Consider the following 19,879-nt stretch of genomic DNA (forward strand, 5'->3'; position numbering starts at 1 on the left):
GCGTGGCCTTCACCACGGCTGTAAGAAAGACCAAAAAAGGTGTTTGTATTGTTTTTTCAAAAGAAAAAAATAATCCTTTTCTGTCTTCTTTTTTTCCTTTTTTTTTTTTTTTTTTCAAAAGAAAAAAATAATCTGCAAGGAAAAAATAATGTCACATTAATAAAGTGGGAGAGGGAGCGAAACGCTGCCGTCACCACAAATGAGCCGGTGGGAGAGGGGCGTGGCCTTCACCACGGCTGTAAGAAAGACCAAAAAAGGTGTTTATATTGTTTTTTCCAAAGAAAAAAATAATCCCTTTCTGTCTTCTTTTTTTTTTTTTTTTTTTCAGCAGAAAAAATAACTGCACAGAATGTTCAGGTGTCGGGCGCAGCCAACAGCTTACCTTCTGTCAGCTGGGCCAGGGGGGCGGGGCGGGGAGACGCCGCCGCCGCCGCAACGAACACCAATAAATACCAATAAATACCGCGCGGCCACAGCCTCTTGGAGGACGACAGAGATCGTTACTCCTACCTTACGGCACGAAGCTGCACGGGGGCCGGCGGTTTTAGGGAGGAAAGGGAGAAGCTTTCACAAAGCTCCTATTTCCGTCCTGTACTTCAGACGCGCGATGCGAGAAGAAATAAGGAGCCGATCCCATGCTGACGCCGGAAGATATACCCTTCCGGGGGTCATGCAGGGGTCACGGGTGACGTGACATTGTTGGTATTGTACTCGACATGCGCATGCGCGAGGGAAGATATCCAGTGCTTACAGCACCGCCTGGCGGTCAGTAGGGACGAAATAGAACGTACATTTCTTTGTAGAAAGGTGCTTTATGACAATAAGTCCATTTACTTGTATTAAGCTTCCAAGATATCCCTTTTAAATGAAGTTCTAATGCCCCATGGAGCTGCTGCGATACATCAACGTCTCCGCCATATTGGATGTTCAAGACTGTAAACTAATACAAGTAAATGGACTTATGTTCATAAAGCGCCTTTCTACAAAGAAATGTACGTTTTACGTCTCATTTATTCATTCACACACGCACTAATATACCTATTATTTTCCGAAAAATGGTTCAAATGTTATTTTATTGTGTGAAAAATGGTTCAAATGTTATTTTATTGTGTGAAAAATGGTTCAAATGTTATTTTATTGTCTGAAAAATGGTTCAAATGTTATTTTATTGTCTGAAAAATGGTTCAAATGTTATTTTATTGTGTGAAAAATGGTTCAATTGTTATTTTATTGTTTGAAAAATGGTTCAAATGTTATTTTATTATCTGGAAAATGGTTCAAATGTTATTTTATTGTCTGAAAAATAGTTCAAATGTTATTTTATTGTCTGAAAAATAGTTCAAATGTTATTTTATTGTCTGAAAAATAGTTCAAATGTTATTTTATTGTCTGAAAAATGGTTCAAATGTTATTTTATTGTGTGAAAAATGGTTCAAATGTTATTTTATTGTGTGAAAAATGGTTCAAATGTTATTTTATTGTGTGAAAAATGGTTCAAATGTTATTTTATTGTGTGAAAAATGGTTCAAATGTTATTTTGTGTGAAAAATGGTTCAAACGTTATTTTATTGCCTCATCCAATATGGCGGCGTCGTTGACGTATATCTATGGGCGGGGCTTCCAGGAGGGGCCGGCCCCGGTTCCCGCCCCCGCAGTCCCCGCTCCACCTGCGGCTTCTCTTCCCGCCTCCCGCCCGTTCCTCCGGGACTCCGACCGGGACTCTGCCCGCTGCACAGCCCGGAACATGCACCGCTGCCTCGGGGAGCTGCTCACCCGCGCGCCCGGCTCCGGCCGGGGCCCGGCCCGGGCATGGCGCTACTGCGCAGGCGCGGCTGCCTCCCGCCACTGCGCAGGCGCGGCGGCCCGCCGCTACAGCCAGGCCGTGGACCGGGACGACGACCCGGGCTTCTCCCGCATGGTGGACGGGTTCTTCGACCGCGGGGCCGCCATCGTGGAGGACCAGCTGCTGGACGCTCTGCGCACGCGCGAGACCGAGGAGCAGAAGCGGAAGCGCGTCAGAGGAATCCTGCGCGTCATCAAGCCCTGCAACCACGTGATCAGCCTGGCCTTCCCCTTCCGGCGGGACGGGGGGGAGTGGGAGGTGGTGGAGGGGTACCGGGCCCAGCACAGCCAGCACCGGACCCCCTGCAAGGGAGGTGAGACCTGGACCTGGACCTGGACCTGGTCCTGGTTCTGGTCCTGGTCCTGCAGGACCAGAACCAGAACCAGGGGGAGTGGGAGGTGGTGGAGGGGTACCGGGCCCAGCACAGCCAGCACCGGACCCCCTGCAAGGGAGGTGAGACCTGGACCTGGTTCTGGACCTGGTCCTGGACCTGGAAAAAAGACGAAATGTCGAGAAAAGAGTCAAAATTTTAAGAAAAAAGTCGAGAAAAAGTCGAAATTTTGAGAAAAAAGTCAAAATTTTGAGAAAAAATCGAGAAAAAAGTCGAAATTTTGAGAAAAAAGTCGAGAAAAAGTCAAAATTTTGAGAAAAAAGTCGAGAAAAAGTCAAAATTTTAAGAAAAAAGTCGAGAAAAAGTCAAAATTTTAAGAAAAAAGTCGAGAAAAAGTCGAAATTTTGAGAAAAAAGTCAAAATTTTGAGAAAAAGTCGAAATTTTGAGAAAAAAGTCGAGAACAAGTCAAAATTTTGAGAAAAAAGTCGAGAAAAAGTCAAAATTTTAAGAAAAAAGTCGAGAAAAAGTCGAAATTTTGAGAAAAAAGTCGAAATTTTGAGAAAAAATCGAGAAAAAAGTCGAAATTTTGAGAAAACGGTCAAATTTTTTAGAGAAAAAGGTCGAAATTCTGCCGGTCCAGACCTGGACCTGCAGGACCAGGACCAGGGGGAGTGGGAGGTGGTGGAGGGGTACCGGGCCCAGCACAGCCAGCACCGGACCCCCTGCAAGGGAGGTGAGACCTGGACCTGGACCTGGACCTGGACCTGCAGGACCTGGACCAGGTCCAGGACCAGGTCCCAGACCACCAACCCTCCACCTCCGTGCTGGACAGCAGCTCTGAGGTGTTTCTGCTGAAATCTGGGATGCTAATTGTAAATTAATCAATTCATTAATGAATTGATTAATTGATTAACATACCAATCTATTAACTGATTAGCAGTGATTTTCTTTTAAATCAGAGCTTTATTGTTCAGGTTTGAACTTTGGCCCAACAAGGAATTTGACTCCCTGTACCAGATTTAAAAGTAGCAATAGTAAATAAGCAAATGTGACTTTTATTAACATATTTATATAATTAAAAAGGTAAAGGTGCAGCAGAATGAGGTAGATATTATTAGATTATTGGGAGGTGCGCAATAAGATTTAACAAACATTATTTTAGCTGACATATAGAATACACAAAACATATTATATTATATTCCTTAGCCAAATATTTATTGATACAAACTTAACAACAATAGCAGTGACAGTAAAAGAACATTAGTCGGCCGAGCCTGAATAACTGTGGAAAAGTTAAAAGAAAATGTATTTTAAAAGACAATGCCATTATTTTAAAAGCAAAAGTCAGTGTTTTGAACTTGTATATAGCGGTATGTTGTTGTGATGCAGCTTTTTTTTAAAGACGTTAAATCAGCATCACAGAACACAAACCCAATGATAAATCACCAATTAACTGTTAATTGATTAATTTAATGGAATATTTTCTTATCAACAATAAATCTAAAATTGTTAACATCCTTATTCTGGACGTTCAGACCAGCAGCTCAAGTTCTGGTCTCTGGAAACATCCTGGAAACACTGATCAATCAATCAATCAATGACTTTATTTGTCCCCAAGGGGGCGATTAGTTTCGCAACAAGAGAAGATAGTTGATAAGTTGATAGCTGATAAGATAGTTGTTTATTGATCCCCAGAGGGGAAACTCGGGATAGACTCTGTATAAATTGAATAGAATAGAACTAAATTGACCGTCTGGTCTGGTGGGTCCATCGTTGCCCCAGACGGGTTCTGGTCTGGAGGATCATGGTTCCCGGATCTGGGTGTCGTCCTCTTTACCTTCACCTCTCCAGTCTGGTTGCTGATGTCTGTCCCTGCTGGTGTTGTGTTACAGACCTGAGGTCCAGATCATTGATCAGTGATCAATGATGGTGATCAGGTATCAGCTGCAGGTTGTTAAACCCCTGGAGTATCCGGGTGGAGGTTGTAGCTGTGGAGGTGTGTCTGTACGTGGGTGTACGGTAGGTGTTTGTTTAACACTGGCTGGTGTTTCCTCCCCGGACAGGAATGTTGTTGGTCCAGTTTGGTCTGGTCTAGTCCGGTCCAGAGCCCGGGGAGTGACACTGATCTGGGGGGGGGGCAGTACGGAGCGGGGACTCGGACCGGAACCGGGTCCGCAGAGCTGCTCAGGTCCGGAACCCACGAGATACAGCTGCCCGTTTATCATCTATGATCTAGTGGAGTTCCAGTCAGACATGATGAGGGCGGGGCCTCTGGCGGGGGCGGGGCTTCGTGACGGGGGCGGGGCCTGGTGACAGGGGCGGGGCCTGGTGATTGGCACCCGGGACGGCCAATCACTGCTCAGCAACTCAACTAAGACTGATCAGGATGTGATTGTTGGAGTCTCAGAGAGCAGGTGGCTGGTTCTGGGTCGGTCCTAACGGGTCATGTGGTTCCGGGTCGGTCCTGAAGGTCCAATCGTCCCTCGTTGATGGATCTGATCAGTGTTGCAGCGTTGGAACTGATCACTCTGATGAGTTTCCAGATGTTTCCCATCATTAGTTCTGGTTCCTGGTGTTTCTCGGCCGGTTCCTGGTCTTGACAGACCGTCTCCATGGAAACGGCTGAGTCACCTGAGCAGTAACAAAGGATAATTGTGTACCGGCCCTTTAAGGGCGTTGGTCTCGGGCCGACGGGCCAAACCCTGATGAGTCACGGCGGGCCGGAACCAGACAGACCCGTCTCCCCCCACGTCTCTCAGGTCGTCTCTGTCTCTACCAGGAACTTAAAGATCAACCTGGATCCAACTCAGAACCAGACGGTTCTGAACTCCAGCTGAACTCTGGTTTAAACCAGACTCCTGGAGGTTTTAGTTCCTCCAGAACCGGTTCATCCAGGACCGGTTGGACAGGTTCAGGTTCAGGTTCAGGTCCGGGACGGAGCGGGACGCTTTCCAGGAGTCTGGATCCTGGATCCTGGTCCAGGTCCTGGTTCTGGTCCAGGTCCTGGTCCAGGTTTCTTCCTCCTAAAGGGGAGTTTTTCTTGCCACTGTTTGGCTTAAGGTTTTTCTCCCACTAGGGGAGTTTTTACCTGCCATTGTTTATGTAATAACTGCTCTGGGGTTTATGTTCTGGTTCTGGTTCTGGAAAGAAACAACTTCTGTTGGAATAGACGCAATTGAATTGAATTGAATTGAATTGAATTGAATTGAATTGAATTGACTGTACGAGTCACGACCCTGGATCCAGACCAGGACCAGTGGTTTGATGATAAAAGTACAGAATAATGATCATAACTATAATCTTTCTCTGGTAATTTAGACCAAAACAGATCTGGATACACCAAACTATTACTGAACAATACTCTGGGAGTGGTGGGCTGGTGGTTACAGAGCAGGGTCTGGAGGTTCCAGGTTCAACCTCTGGATTACAACCGAGGTCGACCACTTTGGGCCCCTGAGCAAGGCATTAACCCTCACTGCTCCCCGGGCGTCAGAATAATGGCAGAACTGCTACTAGTTCAGCTGGAAAACGGTTAAATGCAGAGAAAGAATTTCCCCATTGTGGGAGTACTAAGGGAAAAAAAATATTATTATTATTATTATTATTTTTATTATTATGAATTAAATAAAAATTATTATTGTCGTCTCCAGGGATCCGGTTCAGCTCCGATGTCTCCGTAGACGAGGTGAAAGCTCTGGCCTCCCTGATGACCTACAAGTGTGCCGTCGTGGGTGAGTAGAGGGACCTGGTTCTGACGAGGACCTGGTTCTGATCCAGTTCTGACCCAGTTCTGGTTCTGACCCAGACCCCAGTTCTGATCTGGTTCTGACCCGGTTCTGGTTCTCTTCTGTTTCAGATGTTCCGTTCGGTGGAGCCAAGGCCGGAGTGAAGATCAACCCCAAGAACTATTCTGTAAGTCCAGAACCCTCCGACCCGGTCCATAAGGGGTCGGAGGATCCAGACCAGAACTTTCCACAGTTAGAGTTACCGTATTTTCACGACCATTAGGAGCAAATAAATATATAAATATGATATAAACGTCTTATTTTTATTTCAAAATGTGCGGCGCGTCCAATAGCGCAGTGGCCGAATGGAGGGAGGTGGGCCTGCCCGGAGCAGCCCGATCGCGCTGATCGGTAAATCCATGGTGGTAGAACCTCATGTGAAGGTTCTGACCGTGTTGGACCACTGTTCCGCCCCTGGTTATCAGTTATCAGTTACTAGTTATCAGTTATTAGTTACTAGAAGTTGCCGTGTTCTGCTGCTGTGTTCGTGTGTCGAGTGCTGATAAAATCTCTTACATTTTAACGGGGATGTTTAGGCCACGAGGGGGCCGCTGCTCCAACGTGATGACTCAGCACTTTCCCTGATGTCCAGACAACACACACACACACACACACACACACACACACACACACACACACACACACACACACACCAGGGTTAATGTCTACGGGGAACTGAGGTCATGTGACTCGTGCAGCTCAGCCGGGCGGCGACCTCCGACCTCTGACGGAAATATTCCAGGAATCTGGTTCAGATAGAACTCAAAAAACATGAATCAGATAAAATCAGACAAACTCAGATACATGTATATGTTTATAAATGTATAAACTTAGATTCATTTAGATAAACTCTGATCAACTTATATAAACTCAGATAAACTTAGAAAAACCCTCCACTTGAACAGTTTGGAGGATTTCTGGATTTCTGAATTTTTATTAGTGTTTTAATTTATCTGTGTTTTTAGTGATGCACCGAATGATGAAAATGGCAAATAAACACTTTCGGTGTTCGGTGGAATAAGTGGGGAAAAAACCGAACAATTAATAACGGCGTGTTAGATGATGCAGTCAAACAGAGATCTGTCCCACCACGACCCGATTAACTGGATTTGAACGGGAGAAAATGAAAAAGGATTATGAGAAAAAAATACAATAAGTACAGTAAGACAAACTGTGACTGGCGGGTTTTTCACTGCATTTATTTGGTTTATGCAATGGTGAAAAAATTGGCAAAATAACTGAAAAACTGCAAAGAACCATTGTTTGGTATTATTCAGTATTCGGCCAAGTGTTATTATTTTCGGTTTCGGCTACAAATGTTAATTTCGGTACATCACTAGTGTTTTCATTTTATCTGTGTTTTAATGTATCTCTTTTAATTTATCTGTTTTAATGTATCCATGTTTTTCTCTGATTCCAGGACACGGAGTTGGAGAAAATCACCCGCAGGTTCACCATAGAGCTGGCTAAGAAAGGATTCATTGGTGGGTTCATTTTTCCTCACTTTATCCTCCCGAGGTTTAATCTGGATTCAGGTCAGACCTGGTCCTGGTCCAACCGGCTGCAGAACATTTCTAGAGCAGAACCAGCTGGTCTCAGGACGTTGGTCCAGGTCAAAGGTCAGACGTTAGTCATGTATGTGGGCGTGGCCTCAAGGTCTGGGGTCTGTAGGGTGGAGCAGAGGGGGATGATTGATGATTATTCAGATGATTATTGATGATGATTATTCAGAGGTCCTCATGTGATCCAGTAATGGTTAATTAGTGTAGTTGGACTACATGATTGATGAGGACAGAACCAGTCAGACGTAGTTCCAGGTTCTTCTGAGACGTTGAGGTTTTGCTGATGTCACTTTCTCCCCCCCCCCCCCCCCCCTCTGTCCCCCCAGGTCCCGGCATCGATGTCCCGGCCCCAGACATGGGCACCGGAGAGAGGGAGATGTCCTGGATCGCTGACACCTTCGCCTCCACCATGGGACACTATGTTAGTAGAGGAGCCTTAACCCCTTTTCTTATCATTTTATTTCATTTTATTTGTTGTTCATTAGGGCCCGAGCACTGACAGTGTGAAGGCCTATTGTATCTGTAGGAATTGTTCTCGTTTTTATTTTTCTTCCGATGAAATGAGGGCCTTTTTTCCCCCTAAACGTGCCCCAAAAGTCACCAAATGTATCACCAATCCAGGCCTGGTGATAAATGTGATATTTAATGGTTTGCATTAATGGGCGTGGCCTAACGACTCAACAGCGCCCCCTAGAAAACTTTGTGCCTCAAGCCCCACAATACGGTTTGACGTACATGCAGGTAAATCGGTACACACCTGTATCATGTCACAACTTAAAGAAAAGTCTCTTGGCACCATGGCCCAAACCCAACAGGAAGTCGGCCATTTTCAATTATTATTATTATTCTGCACGTTTTTTCGTCCGTTAATGCGGCCCGACCCGCAACGTGCACCCATGCATGTCACACATCGTTGGATGTGTCTCCATCGTGCCTCGATGGGTATTACTTTTCTCTGTCAAAAGTGTTACCGTGGCAACGCTAGTTGCCAAAAAGCAAAAAAAAAGGAGAAAATTTGGACACTTATTGCTCGGCCGAACTTTATCGTAGAGACATCGTTCAAATTTCCAAACACTCGGCCCGATTGGCACTAAAGGACCGTACAACCTCATCATGCTACTTATTACGGTTTTTGAGATATTTAACTTTCAATAATAAAAAAATTTCAATTTTATTTTGGACACTTGTTGCTAGGCAACGGTTTATCGTACAGACATCATTTCAACATTGACAAACCCGGGACGTGTTGTACTGCAACATATTTTAGTCTCATCATGCTAGCTATTACAGTTTTTGAGATATTCAACTATGCTCATTTTAATGCGATAAATGTGATATTTAATGGTTTGCATTAATGTGCGTGGCCTAACGGCTCAACAGCGCCCCCTAGAAAACTTTGTGCCTCAAGCCCCACAATACGGTTTGACGTACATGCAGGAAAATCGGTACACACCTGTATCATGTCACAACTTAAAGAAAAGTCTCTTGGCACCATGGCCCAAACCCAACAGGAAGTCGGCCTGGGCGCGAGGGCCCGTTCATCGCTGCTGCAGCTTTAATGTTGATGTAAAGCACTTTGAACGACCGTGTGTTGAATTGTGTTTTATAAATAAACTTGTCCCCCCAGGGGGGTCTCGACCAGGTCTAACCTCTCCCCCCCCCCAGGACATCAACGCCTACGCCTGCGTCACCGGGAAGCCCATCAGCCAGGGCGGGATCCACGGACGCATCAGCGCCACCGGCCGCGGCGTCTTCCACGGCATCGAGAACTTCATCAACGACGCCTCGTACATGAGCCAGCTGGGGCTCTGTCCCGGGTTCCAGGACAAGACCTTCGTGGTCCAGGTGGGTCCTGGGGGTCCTGGTGAGACCTGGGGGTCCTGGGGGTCCTGGGGGGTCCTGGGGGGTCCTGGGGGGTCCAGGTGAGACCTGGGGGGGTCCTGGGGGGTCCGGCTGGTCGCCACAGTAACGCTCTTTTAAACAAATCTTAACGATTTTTATTTATTACTGAGGTCTATCCTGCTTTTAACTTATTTATTTCTATTCATTAGAAACCCTGACTTGTTTTTTACTCTTTTCTTCATTCATTGTTCGTTGCCTTGTGGGAAACATCTACTTTTATCCTGTCAGTGAGCGTCGTGATTCCCCCACGTCTGTCTTGTTCTGTCCTAAACTAGTGATGCACCGATTGTTCGGTAACCGAAATTGTTCGGCCGAAAATGGCAAAAAAACACTTTCGGTGTTCGGTGGAATAAGTGGGAAAAAAACCGAACAATTAATAACGGCGTTGTAATATAAATAGACTGGCCGCTCCGTAACTGTTGCACCACATAAATAGTTGTGGTTCCACCAGGAGGTGGAACCAAAACAACATAAATCAATCTATTCCAGGTTTAGATGAGGAAATCAAACGTTAGAGCGTGGAGTGAAGTGGTGCAAACATGTCAGCAGTGTGGAAGTATTTTAGAGTGGCAAAGAATAATACAAGAATGGCTGTTTGCAATGAATGTTCTGCTCAAATATCTAGAGGGGAAACATCTGCAAAGTCTTTCAGCTACAAGTTTGATTTATCATTTGAAATGATAAAAAACCCTGAGCGCTTTAATGCATTTTTATTGTTTTAAGGCCTATGTTACAATGTTCAGTCAGTTAAGCCTAACGTAAGCTCAAAGATGGCCAAAAAATTTATGTTGCAAATTTATTTATTTTAAGTTATTGTTCTTTGCTCGTATAATGTCTGCTGGAATATTTAAGAAATGCTGGGAAATTAAAAAATGTTCAGTTTTTTATGTTCAACAAATGTTTTCTACCTTGTAATTTTGTAAAAGATTTTTTTCTTTTAAAAGCCTAAATCAAATTTATTTGATTTATGCAATGGTAAAAAAATTGGCAAAATAAATGAAAAACTGCGAAGAACCATGTTCGGTATTGTTCGGTATTCGGCCAAGTGTTTATTATTATTTTCGGTTTCGGTTTCGGCCACAAATTTTCATTTCGGTGCATCACTATCCTAAACCTGGTCATTTTTTTCACTGTTTTTGTCCTGGGTTAAATTAATGACAGTAGAGATTGTGTGTGAGATGCTTTTACTGCAAAACTAATCTAGCCACGGGTGTTAATGAAGTTAACTTGAACTTGAACTCCTCCCCAGGGCTTGGGGAACGTCGGCCTCCACTCCATGCGGTACCTGCACCGGTCCGGGGCCCGATGTGTCGGAGTGGGAGAAATGGACGGAAACATCTGGAACCCCAAAGGGATCGACCCCAAGGAGCTGGAGGATTACAAGCTGGTGAGGGGGGGGCCCCAGGGGCCCCGGGGGGGAGGAGGATTACAAGCTGGTGAGGGGGGGCCCCCAGGGGCCCAGGGGGGGGTGGAGGATTACAAGCTGGTGAGGGGGGGCTGTGAGAAAGTGAGCAACCCCTCCCCTTCTCACCCTCACCGGACATTTTTTTAATGTGTGTGTCAGAGTGGAGGATTGGGCGTGGTCTGCGGGGGAGCAGCACACAGGTGTGCCTGGTTCTTCTAATTGGAGCCCACCTGTGTCCAATCAACCTCTCCTCCCAACCAGGGTTTATAAACAGCAGCTGCATACCGGAAGAGGCTGCTGCTGAAGGAAGCTTGTTGTGAGGCTATGCCCCTTTGTGCCATTCTTGTTAGAATATTGTTTTTGCCTTCGCTTGTATGTTTTTGTGCTTTTTGGCACACAATAAAAAGCCTTATTTTTTGGCATTCTACGCTCTGCAAGGTTCTTTTTACACCTCATCACCCAGGTCCAGTTTTGCCTTGTCCCCTTGTACGTGGGGAGGCCGCTCTGGTTCCTCACATTTGGTGTCAGGAGTGGGATCTTTGGCGCCACCTGAAAACTGGAGAGAAGAGGTGGGAAGCGACGCCGTGGGTTTGGCGGAGTCTGGGAGACCCGGTGACCAGGAGGAGTCTGGGAGACCCGGTGACCAGGAGGAGTCTGGGAGACCCGGTGACCAGCAGGAGTCTGGGAGACCCGGTGACCAGCAGGAGGTCTGTAACCAGCAGGATGTGTCCTCGGATACCGGGAGGAAGCGTCCTCGGATACCGGGAGGAAGCGTCCTCGGATACCGGGAGGAAGCGTCCTCGGATACCGGGAGGAAGCGTCCTCGGATACCGGGAGGAAGCGTCCTCGGATACCGGGAGGAAGCGTCCTCGGATACCGGGAGGAAGCGTCCTCGGCAACTGGGAGGAAGCGGCCGGCAACCGGAGGAAATGGCCGTTTTCCTGTCTCGCAACGGGGTTGGCGAGACTCCAGAGGGGGAGGGAAGTGTGAGAAAGTGAGCAACCCCTCCCCTTCTCACCCTCACCGGACATTTTTTTAATGTGTGTGTCAGAGTGGAGGATTGGGCGTGGTCTGCGGGGGAGCAGCACACAGGTGTGCCTGGTTCTTCTAATTGGAGCCCACCTGTGTCCAATCAACCTCTCCTCCCAACCAGGGTTTATAAACAGCAGCTGCATACCGGAAGAGGCTGCTGCTGAAGGAAGCTTGTTGTGAGGCTATGCCCCTTTGTGCCATTCTTGTTAGAATATTGTTTTTGCCTTCGCTTGTATGTTTTTGTGCTTTTTGGCACACAATAAAAAGCCTTATTTTTTGGCATTCTACGCTCTGCAAGGTTCTTTTTACACCTCATCACCCAGGTCCAGTTTTGCCTTGTCCCCTTGTACGTGGGGAGGCCGCTCTGGTTCCTCACAGGGGCCAATGTTTGGTTTATTGCCCAGGCCTATAATCCAGCACTGATACAAAAGTTGCCTGAATCCGTTTTTTTCTGGCATTAAATAGCCAGGAGGGAATCTGTCAAATATCATAAAGATCGTGCAGTTTTTGATATTTGGCGTGTTAGTTATGGACATAAGGTTTTCAAACAAACTGTGACGCCCCCCAGTGGCCGGTTTGCAGAACATTCTAAATGTCTCCCGCAGAAAAGACCAAAGATCAAATCTCAGCTTCTCTTAGTCCTAGACTGTTGTTTATTGTCACTTTTTCTACTTTTTTGGTGCTAGGAATTCAATTCTGAGATAAATTTCCTATTTCAAGGTCATGTTGAAGGTCAAATTTAATTTTCAAGGTCATTTTTTCCCCAAAAACCTCCATATCTCTAGAATGAAGTCACATATTAAGATTATAGAGGCCAATTTGTTTGCGGTGGTTTTTGAAAACCTTATGTTCATAACTTTTTTTGGGGGGGGGGGGGGGGCAATCCAGGAAGCAGGAACACACGGAGGCCTCACGTCGAGCACTGGAAATTTGCAACAAAATCCACAAACGAAACACAAAACCGACACGGAGCCGACCAAAACACGAGCAGCAATCAACCCAAATCCCAGTCTGAGCTAAGCTACCGCTAACTAACCCCAAAAACTACAGAGCGAGCATGCAGGTGAACAAGCCAGTGTATATGTCTGTGTGTGTATGTGTGTGTGTGTGTGTGTGTGTGTGTGTGTGTGTGTGTGTGTGTGTGTGTGTGTGTGTGTGTGTGTGTGTGTGTGTGAGAGTGAGATAAACCAAACAAAGCTCCACCTGAAGTGTATCTATAGTGGGGGAGGAGCAACCCCGCCACCCGCGAGACCAGGGGCCGACAAGGAAGAACCCAGGCCACCAGCAACCCCACAGAAGGGAGAAGGTCCAGGAAGGCCCTGGAAGGACGCCCACGCTCCCCCACCGGCCATCCAGTTGACTGGGGCCGGCCCTCTGAGCCGGGCCAGGGCCCCACCGTACCTCCATGGGCGCCCCCGGAGCCCCCAGGCAGAGGGGGAAATGGTCCAACATCCCCCCATTCATACTGACAAAATAAGACATAGACACCTGAGAATGGTTCCACCCTCCGGCCAGGGGAGGCCCGATCCCCGGACTAGTCTGCAAAGCCTCAGACTAGTCTGGTTCTCCTTCAGTCGGTTAGTTTTTGATGAGAAAAGTTTCAGCCAGGGCTCCACCTGCTGGCAGAACCGGGTCACTGCAGTCCCAGGGCGCTGAAATTCTGAAATTCCATCTTTAAATATCTTAATTAGTCTTAAATCTCAATCCAAGGGTCTTAATGTTAGAGAAAATGTTTCCAGTCATCATTGAAAAGTTTTTTTCATCATTTTGAGGAGAATCTGTGTTGCCAGGTTGGACAAGTTTAAGCCCTATTGTTGCTGAAAAATATATATTTGGGCTGCTTGTCCTGGTTTTTACTAAATATTTAGAAGAAATTTTTAATAAAAAAGTTTCCATTTTGTCAGAGAAAAGTAGAAACATATTAATATTATATTTGCTATAATCTACTCAATTTAATTTTAGTCTTTGTTTGGAACCTGAACTTTTTTTGGGCTATTTATAGTTGTTGTGAAGCTTGAAATTTATTATGCATTTCATAATTGACGGATTTAACGTAGAGAATGTATGATTTGGGCTGGTTTTTCATTATTTCGGTGGGTTTTACATCACGTTTGGGCTGGAACCTGTCAGATCTGGCAACCTGGACCTCGGAGCTGGATTTCTTAGTGACTTTTGGTCTTAAATTTAGTTTGAAAATGGTATTAATAGGTCTTAAATGTACATGTAGCTGCCCTGCGTCTGTGTGAGTTGAGTTTCAATCTGTGTGTCCGTCTGCAGGCCAACGGCAGCATCGTGGGTTTCCCCGGCTCGTCTCCGTACGACGGCAGCATCCTGGAGGCCGACTGTGACATCCTGATCCCGGCGGCCAGCGAGAAGCAGCTGACGCGGAGCAACGCCCACCGGGTCAAGGCCAAGGTGCCGCCGCCGCCGGACGCTGCTAGCTGCTAGATGCTAGCTGCTAGCTGCTAGTCGCTGGGCCGAGACGCTAAACTGACCGGGTCTGTTTCCAGATTGTTGCTGAAGGCGCCAACGGGCCGACAACGCCGGAGGCCGATCGGATCTTCCTGGAGAGGAACGTGCTGGTGATCCCGGTGAGTGACCTGGCCCCGCCCCCTAACCTGGCCCCGCCCCCATTAACCTGGCCCCGCCCCTAACGCAAAACACCAAAATGGAATTTGGTGTTCAAAAAGTCTTTTTTTCAAACTTGAGTTTTTGAAAAAGAGGGTCGTCTTATAATCAGGGTCGTCTTATATTCGGGCCAATCCGGTATATGTTTGATATTTTCTTGAATGAAAAGACAGTGCCATGTGGAGACTTTTTATTTACACAGAAAGGTCATTTTTTGTTTAAAATAATTATTCTACTCATTTTATTTATTTTTATTGAATTTATCAGTTGCAAATAAAACCTTAGTCTTCCAGTTCATTGCATTTTTAGCCTAGTTATTTTTGTGGTAGAAGTATCGTATCGGTACTCGGTATCGGCGAGTACACAAATTAAAATACTCGTACTTGGTGTGAAAGAAATGTTAACGGGGCATCGCTAGTACGAATAGTTACAGATTACTTTTGTAACCAGGTCTTTGTACGTTTTGACCGTATAGAAACGTAATTCTTACCATTGTAAGAATGAGATGAACCTGCTGGATCTACTGCCCTTACTGTTTATTATTTTACCTCTTTTCTCATCATTTTATTAATTTCATTTGTTATTTACTGTTTAATTGTCCCCCCCCCTCACCTGTCCCTCACCTGTCCCTCACCTGTCCCTCACCTGTCCCCCCAGGACATGTACCTGAACGCCGGCGGCGTCACCGTCTCCTACTTCGAGTGGCTGAAGAACCTGAACCACGTCAGCTACGGCCGCCTCACCTTCAAGTACGAGCGGGATTCCAACTACCACCTGCTGAGTGAGTAGGCCCCGCCCCTCTAGTAGCCCCGCCCCCTCTAGAGGCCCCGCCCCCCCAGGGGCCCCCCCTGACCCTCTCTCTCCTCCTCAGTGTCGGTCCAGGAGAGTCTGGAGAGGAAGTTTGGGAAACACGGCGGCTCCATCCCCATCGTCCCCACGGCAGACTTCCAGGACCGGATCTCCGTCAGTGACATCACCATGACACCACCATGACACCACCATGACACCACCATGACATCACCATGACACCACCATGACACCACCATGACACCACCATGACATCACCATGACACCACCATGACATCACCATGACATCACCATGACATCACCATGACACCACCATGACACCACCGTGACACCACCGTGACACCACCGTGACACCACCATGACACCACCGTGACACCACCATGACACCACCGTGACACCACCGTGACACCACCGTGACACCACCATGACACCACCATGACATCACCATGACACCTGACACCACAGGTTCTGCAGAACTTCTCTTCCTCCTCTTCATCCTCCTCTTCCTCTCCTCTGTTTCCAGGGAGCGTCAGAGAAAGACATCGTCCACTCAGGACTGGCTTTTACCATGGAGCGCTCGGCCCGGGTAACACACACTCATACATGTACACACACACACACACACACACACACACACACACACACACACACACACACACACACACACACACACACACACACACACACACACACACACATACACACACATGCATGTACACACTAACACACACACACACACACACACACATACACACACAACAACACGGCAGCCATTACCTGCACATGCCCAGTAGAGACCACAGGAAACCAGGACACGCCCCTAAACCTGCAGAAGTTAAAGCAGCACTATGTAACTTTTCCAGCTTAATCTAATATTTCATCATCATCATTGTGATGGAACATCAACTTCCAACAGGTTTAATGAACCTCTGTCCTGGTCTGAGGGGTAATATAATAATAATAATAATAATAATAATAATAATTATAATAATCTGTATCGCCTTCACTGGCACTATGTAACTTTGAGGAGCATGGTAGGAACTTCCACACTGCTGGTAAAGCACTACCGCTTTTGTCCAAAGGAGCCGCCAAACTCAACAAAAGTTACATTGTGCTGCTTTTAAACGGAAATAATCATGAAAACAGTTTAAACTAGACAATTTCCTCGCAGAAATTTGGAGAGTGCCACGGCGGGCTGCTACCCATTTGTGTACATTATTGCGTTTTGCAAGCAATAAAGGTGAAGGACTCAAAACTAAGTCAAGACTAAGTTATAGCAGAAAATAGAGACAACCAATCAGAAGAAGGGGCGGGGCTAATTTGCACCAATGAAGGTCAAGGACTCAATACCGAGTCCAATGACACCACCCATGACTCTGTATGTCAAACCATTCAAAACATATTGGACTATAACTTATCGGCCAATCAGAAGAAGGGGCGGGGCTAATTTGTATACTATACAAATGTATATATTTATATATAATACTAATATACATATATATCCCATGAACCGGTTCCCATCAGGACTGGTGATCATCTAAGGTCAAAAGGTCAGGGGTCAGATTTCTCCTTTTTCCAGGTAAAGTATATGAAGTCTGTACTGACTGGGTCATGTGACCAGTTCTGGGTCAGTCTAATCAGTCAACAGCTGAGCTCTGGTTGCCCCGGCAACAAGAACCTCGAAATGAGGAAGGTTCCGGACTGGCTGTGAGAAAACCCCAGCTTTTGCCTTGTGACAAGGTCTCAAATAACTCCGATTTGTGAGAAAACCATAGCTCCTAGCAGAAAAACAAAGACATCGTGAGAGACAAAGAACCCGGCAGATTCTGACAATCTTAATTTTATTCAGATATTCCTTAAAATGTGTTAGTAACGGAAGTTCGAAAACAAAGTGAGATTTTTTTGAAGAAAACTTTTGATTACATTACAGTGAATGGATACTGAGGCAGGAATTGGAGCAGCTTTATACCCCCCTGTTTAAATTTTGTGCATACCCCGCCTGTGAAAGTCACATTTTATGAATCCCAACATCTATGTCTACATTCTGACCAAAAATTATCTTTCTAGCTTTCACGGTTCGGTCGTGAGCTCGGTTACACATAAAAATTAAGGTCATTTTTTGAATGTCCCTCCCACTCTAAAAAATGAGATTTCCACTCTAAATTTGACAAAAAAGTGATTTCCAGTCCTCGCTTGAGGGCTCATATCTTGAAAAGTGTACATCTTAGGAAGAAATAGTTTCAGGTTTGGAGAGAGAAGAGAAGTTTTCCTCCGTTTTGAAGTTTGAATGATATTTCTATGTGCAAGTATGAGAAAGATAGGTGACTCAGAAAAAAGGTGAATTTGGGTTTTTTTTCCAACCTCCTTCCAGCCACATTGTGACATTCTGCCCCATTCACTTACATGGGAAAATCTCCCCATTCGTTTGGAAATTTGGAAATGTTTTTGCACTTCGTGCAAAACCTATTTGTGCCATCGCTCTGAAAATCCACAGGACTGTAGTTAAATTCAGGGCCTACAACTTTTTAAATCGGTTCAGAATTATTCGAGTAACGGTGTGCGAGTGGTGAGGCCCCAAAGTTCTCCCAATGCATTCCGGTTGGCGCTACAAGCGCACGTTTTTGCACGTTGCGCAAAAACGTGCACACCCATCGCTAATAAAAGTCATAGCACACGATTCCCGCTTAAGGCGCACGTTTCTACGTTTTTACTTTTCGCGTTTTCTCAAAGCTGCGGGACTAGTTACGCGCCGAAGTTTGTCAGGAAAATGAATAATAAGATGAAACGCACACAATAACAATAGTGCCTCTGCCTGCGCCAAGAGGCAGAGGCAGGAGGATTGCCACTTGGCGCTGCCGTGGCACTAATTAAAGAAACAATCTCAAAGTTTAAACATTTACCAAGTTTCCATGTGAAGAGATTAAATGTTTTATCTTTTATTGTGAAGAGATTAAATGTTTTATCTTTTATTGTGAAGAGATTAAATGTTTTATCTGTTATTGTGAACAGATTAAATGTTTTATCTGTTATTTCTGCAGCAAATCATGCGGACGGCCAACAAGTACCAGCTGGGTCTGGACCTGCGGACGGCGGCCTACGTGAACGCCATCGAGAAGGTGTTCCGGGTCTACGTGGACTCTGGTCTGATCTTCACCTAGACCTGGACCTGGACCTGGACCCCCCAGACCTAGACCCCCCCCTTCGTCTTACTGCTCCTCTTCCTCTTCAGGGGAACCAGAACCAAAGAAGGTTCCAGCTTTAAGACTCAGAACTTCTGAGTCCGAACGGAAACGTCTTAATTTAATTTTCCTGAACTTTATTTTCTAATTTTGAGCTGAAACAAAGAGAAGAAACTGTTTACGCCGCTAATAAAGTTTGATCTGTTAGCAGCTCTAAGTTAGCATCTCTGTTAGCATCTCTGTTAGCAGCTCTGTTAGCAGCTCTGTTAGCAGCTCTAAGTTAGCATCTCTGTTAGCAGCTCTGTTAGCAGCTCTGCTAGCAGCTCTAAGTTAGCAGCTCTAAGTTAGCAGCTCTGTTAGCAGCTCTAAGTTAGCAGCTCTAAGTTAGCAGCTCTGTTAGCAGCTCTAAGTTAGCAGCTCTGTTAGCAGCTCTGTTAGCTGCTCTAAGTTAGCAGCTCTAAGTTAGCAGCTCTAAGTTAGCAGCTCTGTTAGCAGCTCTAAGTTAGCAGCTCTGTTAGCAGCTCTGTTAGCTGCTCTGCTAGCAGCTCTGCTAGCAGCTCTGTTAGCAGCTCTGTTAGCTGCTCTAAGTTAGCAGCTCTAAGTTAGCAGCTCTAAGTTAGCAGCTCTGTTAGCAGCTCTGTTAGCAGCTCTGTTAGCAGCTGTTAGCAGCTCTGCTAGCAGCTCTGCTAGCAGCTCTGTTAGCAGCTCTGTTAGCAGCTCTGTTAGCAGCTGTTAGCAGCTCTGCTAGCAGCTCTGCTAGCAGCTCTGTTAGCAGCTCTGCTAGCAGCTCTGTTAGCAGCTGTTAGCAGCTCTGTTAGCAGCTCTGTTAGCAGCTGTTAGCAGCTCTGCTAGCAGCTCTGCTAGCAGCTCTGTTAGCAGCTCTGTTAGCAGCTCTGTTAGCAGCTGTTAGCAGCTCTGTTAGCAGCTCTGCTAGCAGCTCTGTTAGCAGCTCTGCTAGCAGCTCTGTTAGCAGCTGTTAGCAGCTCTGTTAGCAGCTCTGTTAGCAGCTGTTAGCAGCTCTGCTAGCAGCTCTGCTAGCAGCTCTGTTAGCAGCTCTGTTAGCAGCTCTAAGTTAGCAGCTCTAAGTTAGCAGCTCTGTTAGCAGCTCTGCTAGCAGCTCTGTTAGCAGCTCTGTTAGCAGCTCTGTTAGCAGCTCTGTTAGCAGCTCTGTTAGCAGCTCTGTTAGCAGCTCTGCTACCAGCTCTGTTAGCAGATCTGTTAGCAGCTCTGTTAGCAGCTCTGTTAGCAGCTCTGTTAGCAGCTCTGCTACCAGCTCTGTTAGCAGATCTGTTAGCAGATCTGTTAGCAGCTCTGTTAGCAGCTGTTAGCAGCTCTGTTAGCAGCTCTGTTAGCAGCTGCTAGCAGCTCTGTTAGCAGCTCTGTTAGCAGCTGCTAGCAGCTCTG

At 46.2% G+C, this 19,879-nt stretch overlaps 2 protein-coding genes across 5 annotated transcripts in view; one reads left to right on the forward strand and one right to left on the reverse strand.

Moving 5' to 3' along the window:
* The window catches only part of shld2 (shieldin complex subunit 2), a 40,540-nt gene extending 38,590 nt beyond the window's left edge, over positions 1 to 1,950 (reverse strand). For all 3 annotated transcript variants that reach the window (XM_061745802.1, XM_061745803.1, XM_061745798.1), the window contains exon 1: positions 1,774 to 1,950. In XM_061745802.1, coding sequence (XP_061601786.1) covers positions 1,774 to 1,811 — 38 coding nt within the window. In that variant the 5' untranslated portion in view covers positions 1,812 to 1,950. The remainder of the gene's footprint in view (positions 1 to 1,773) is intronic.
* On the forward strand, positions 1,682 to 18,880 carry LOC133463963 (glutamate dehydrogenase 1, mitochondrial). 2 transcript variants are annotated; one of them, XM_061745804.1, is made up of 13 exons: positions 1,682 to 2,156; positions 5,826 to 5,906; positions 6,032 to 6,087; positions 7,381 to 7,444; positions 7,849 to 7,943; positions 9,188 to 9,367; positions 10,674 to 10,811; positions 14,139 to 14,276; positions 14,372 to 14,452; positions 15,147 to 15,270; positions 15,361 to 15,452; positions 15,820 to 15,882; positions 18,335 to 18,880. In XM_061745804.1, the coding sequence occupies exons 1-13, from the start codon at positions 1,745 to 1,747 to the stop codon at positions 18,452 to 18,454; spliced, it is 1,644 nt and encodes a 547-aa protein (XP_061601788.1). In that variant the 5' UTR covers positions 1,682 to 1,744; the 3' UTR covers positions 18,455 to 18,880. The 2 variants fall into 2 exon arrangements, with proteins under 2 accessions (XP_061601788.1, XP_061601789.1); XM_061745805.1 differs by lacking the exon at positions 1,682 to 2,156 and adding an exon at positions 2,847 to 2,908 and having other exon boundaries at positions 18,335 to 18,867.
* The last annotated feature ends 999 nt before the right edge of the window (positions 18,881 to 19,879 follow it).

This window comes from Cololabis saira, chromosome 17, assembly GCF_033807715.1.
Source record: "Cololabis saira isolate AMF1-May2022 chromosome 17, fColSai1.1, whole genome shotgun sequence".
NCBI classification, from domain to species: Eukaryota; Metazoa; Chordata; class Actinopteri; order Beloniformes; family Belonidae; genus Cololabis; species Cololabis saira.

Excerpts from the sequence above, each read along its gene's own strand:
- LOC133463963 (XM_061745804.1), top strand. The coding sequence starts at position 1,745 with ATGCACCGCTGCCTCGGGGAGCTGCTCACCCGCGCGCCCGGCTCCGGC. Across the intron at positions 14,277-14,371 it reads CCCACCGGGTCAAGGCCAAG|ATTGTTGCTGAAGGCGCCAA; the intron begins GTGCCGCCGCCG and ends GTCTGTTTCCAG. Across the intron at positions 15,271-15,360 it reads TTCCAACTACCACCTGCTGA|TGTCGGTCCAGGAGAGTCTG; the intron begins GTGAGTAGGCCC and ends TCTCCTCCTCAG.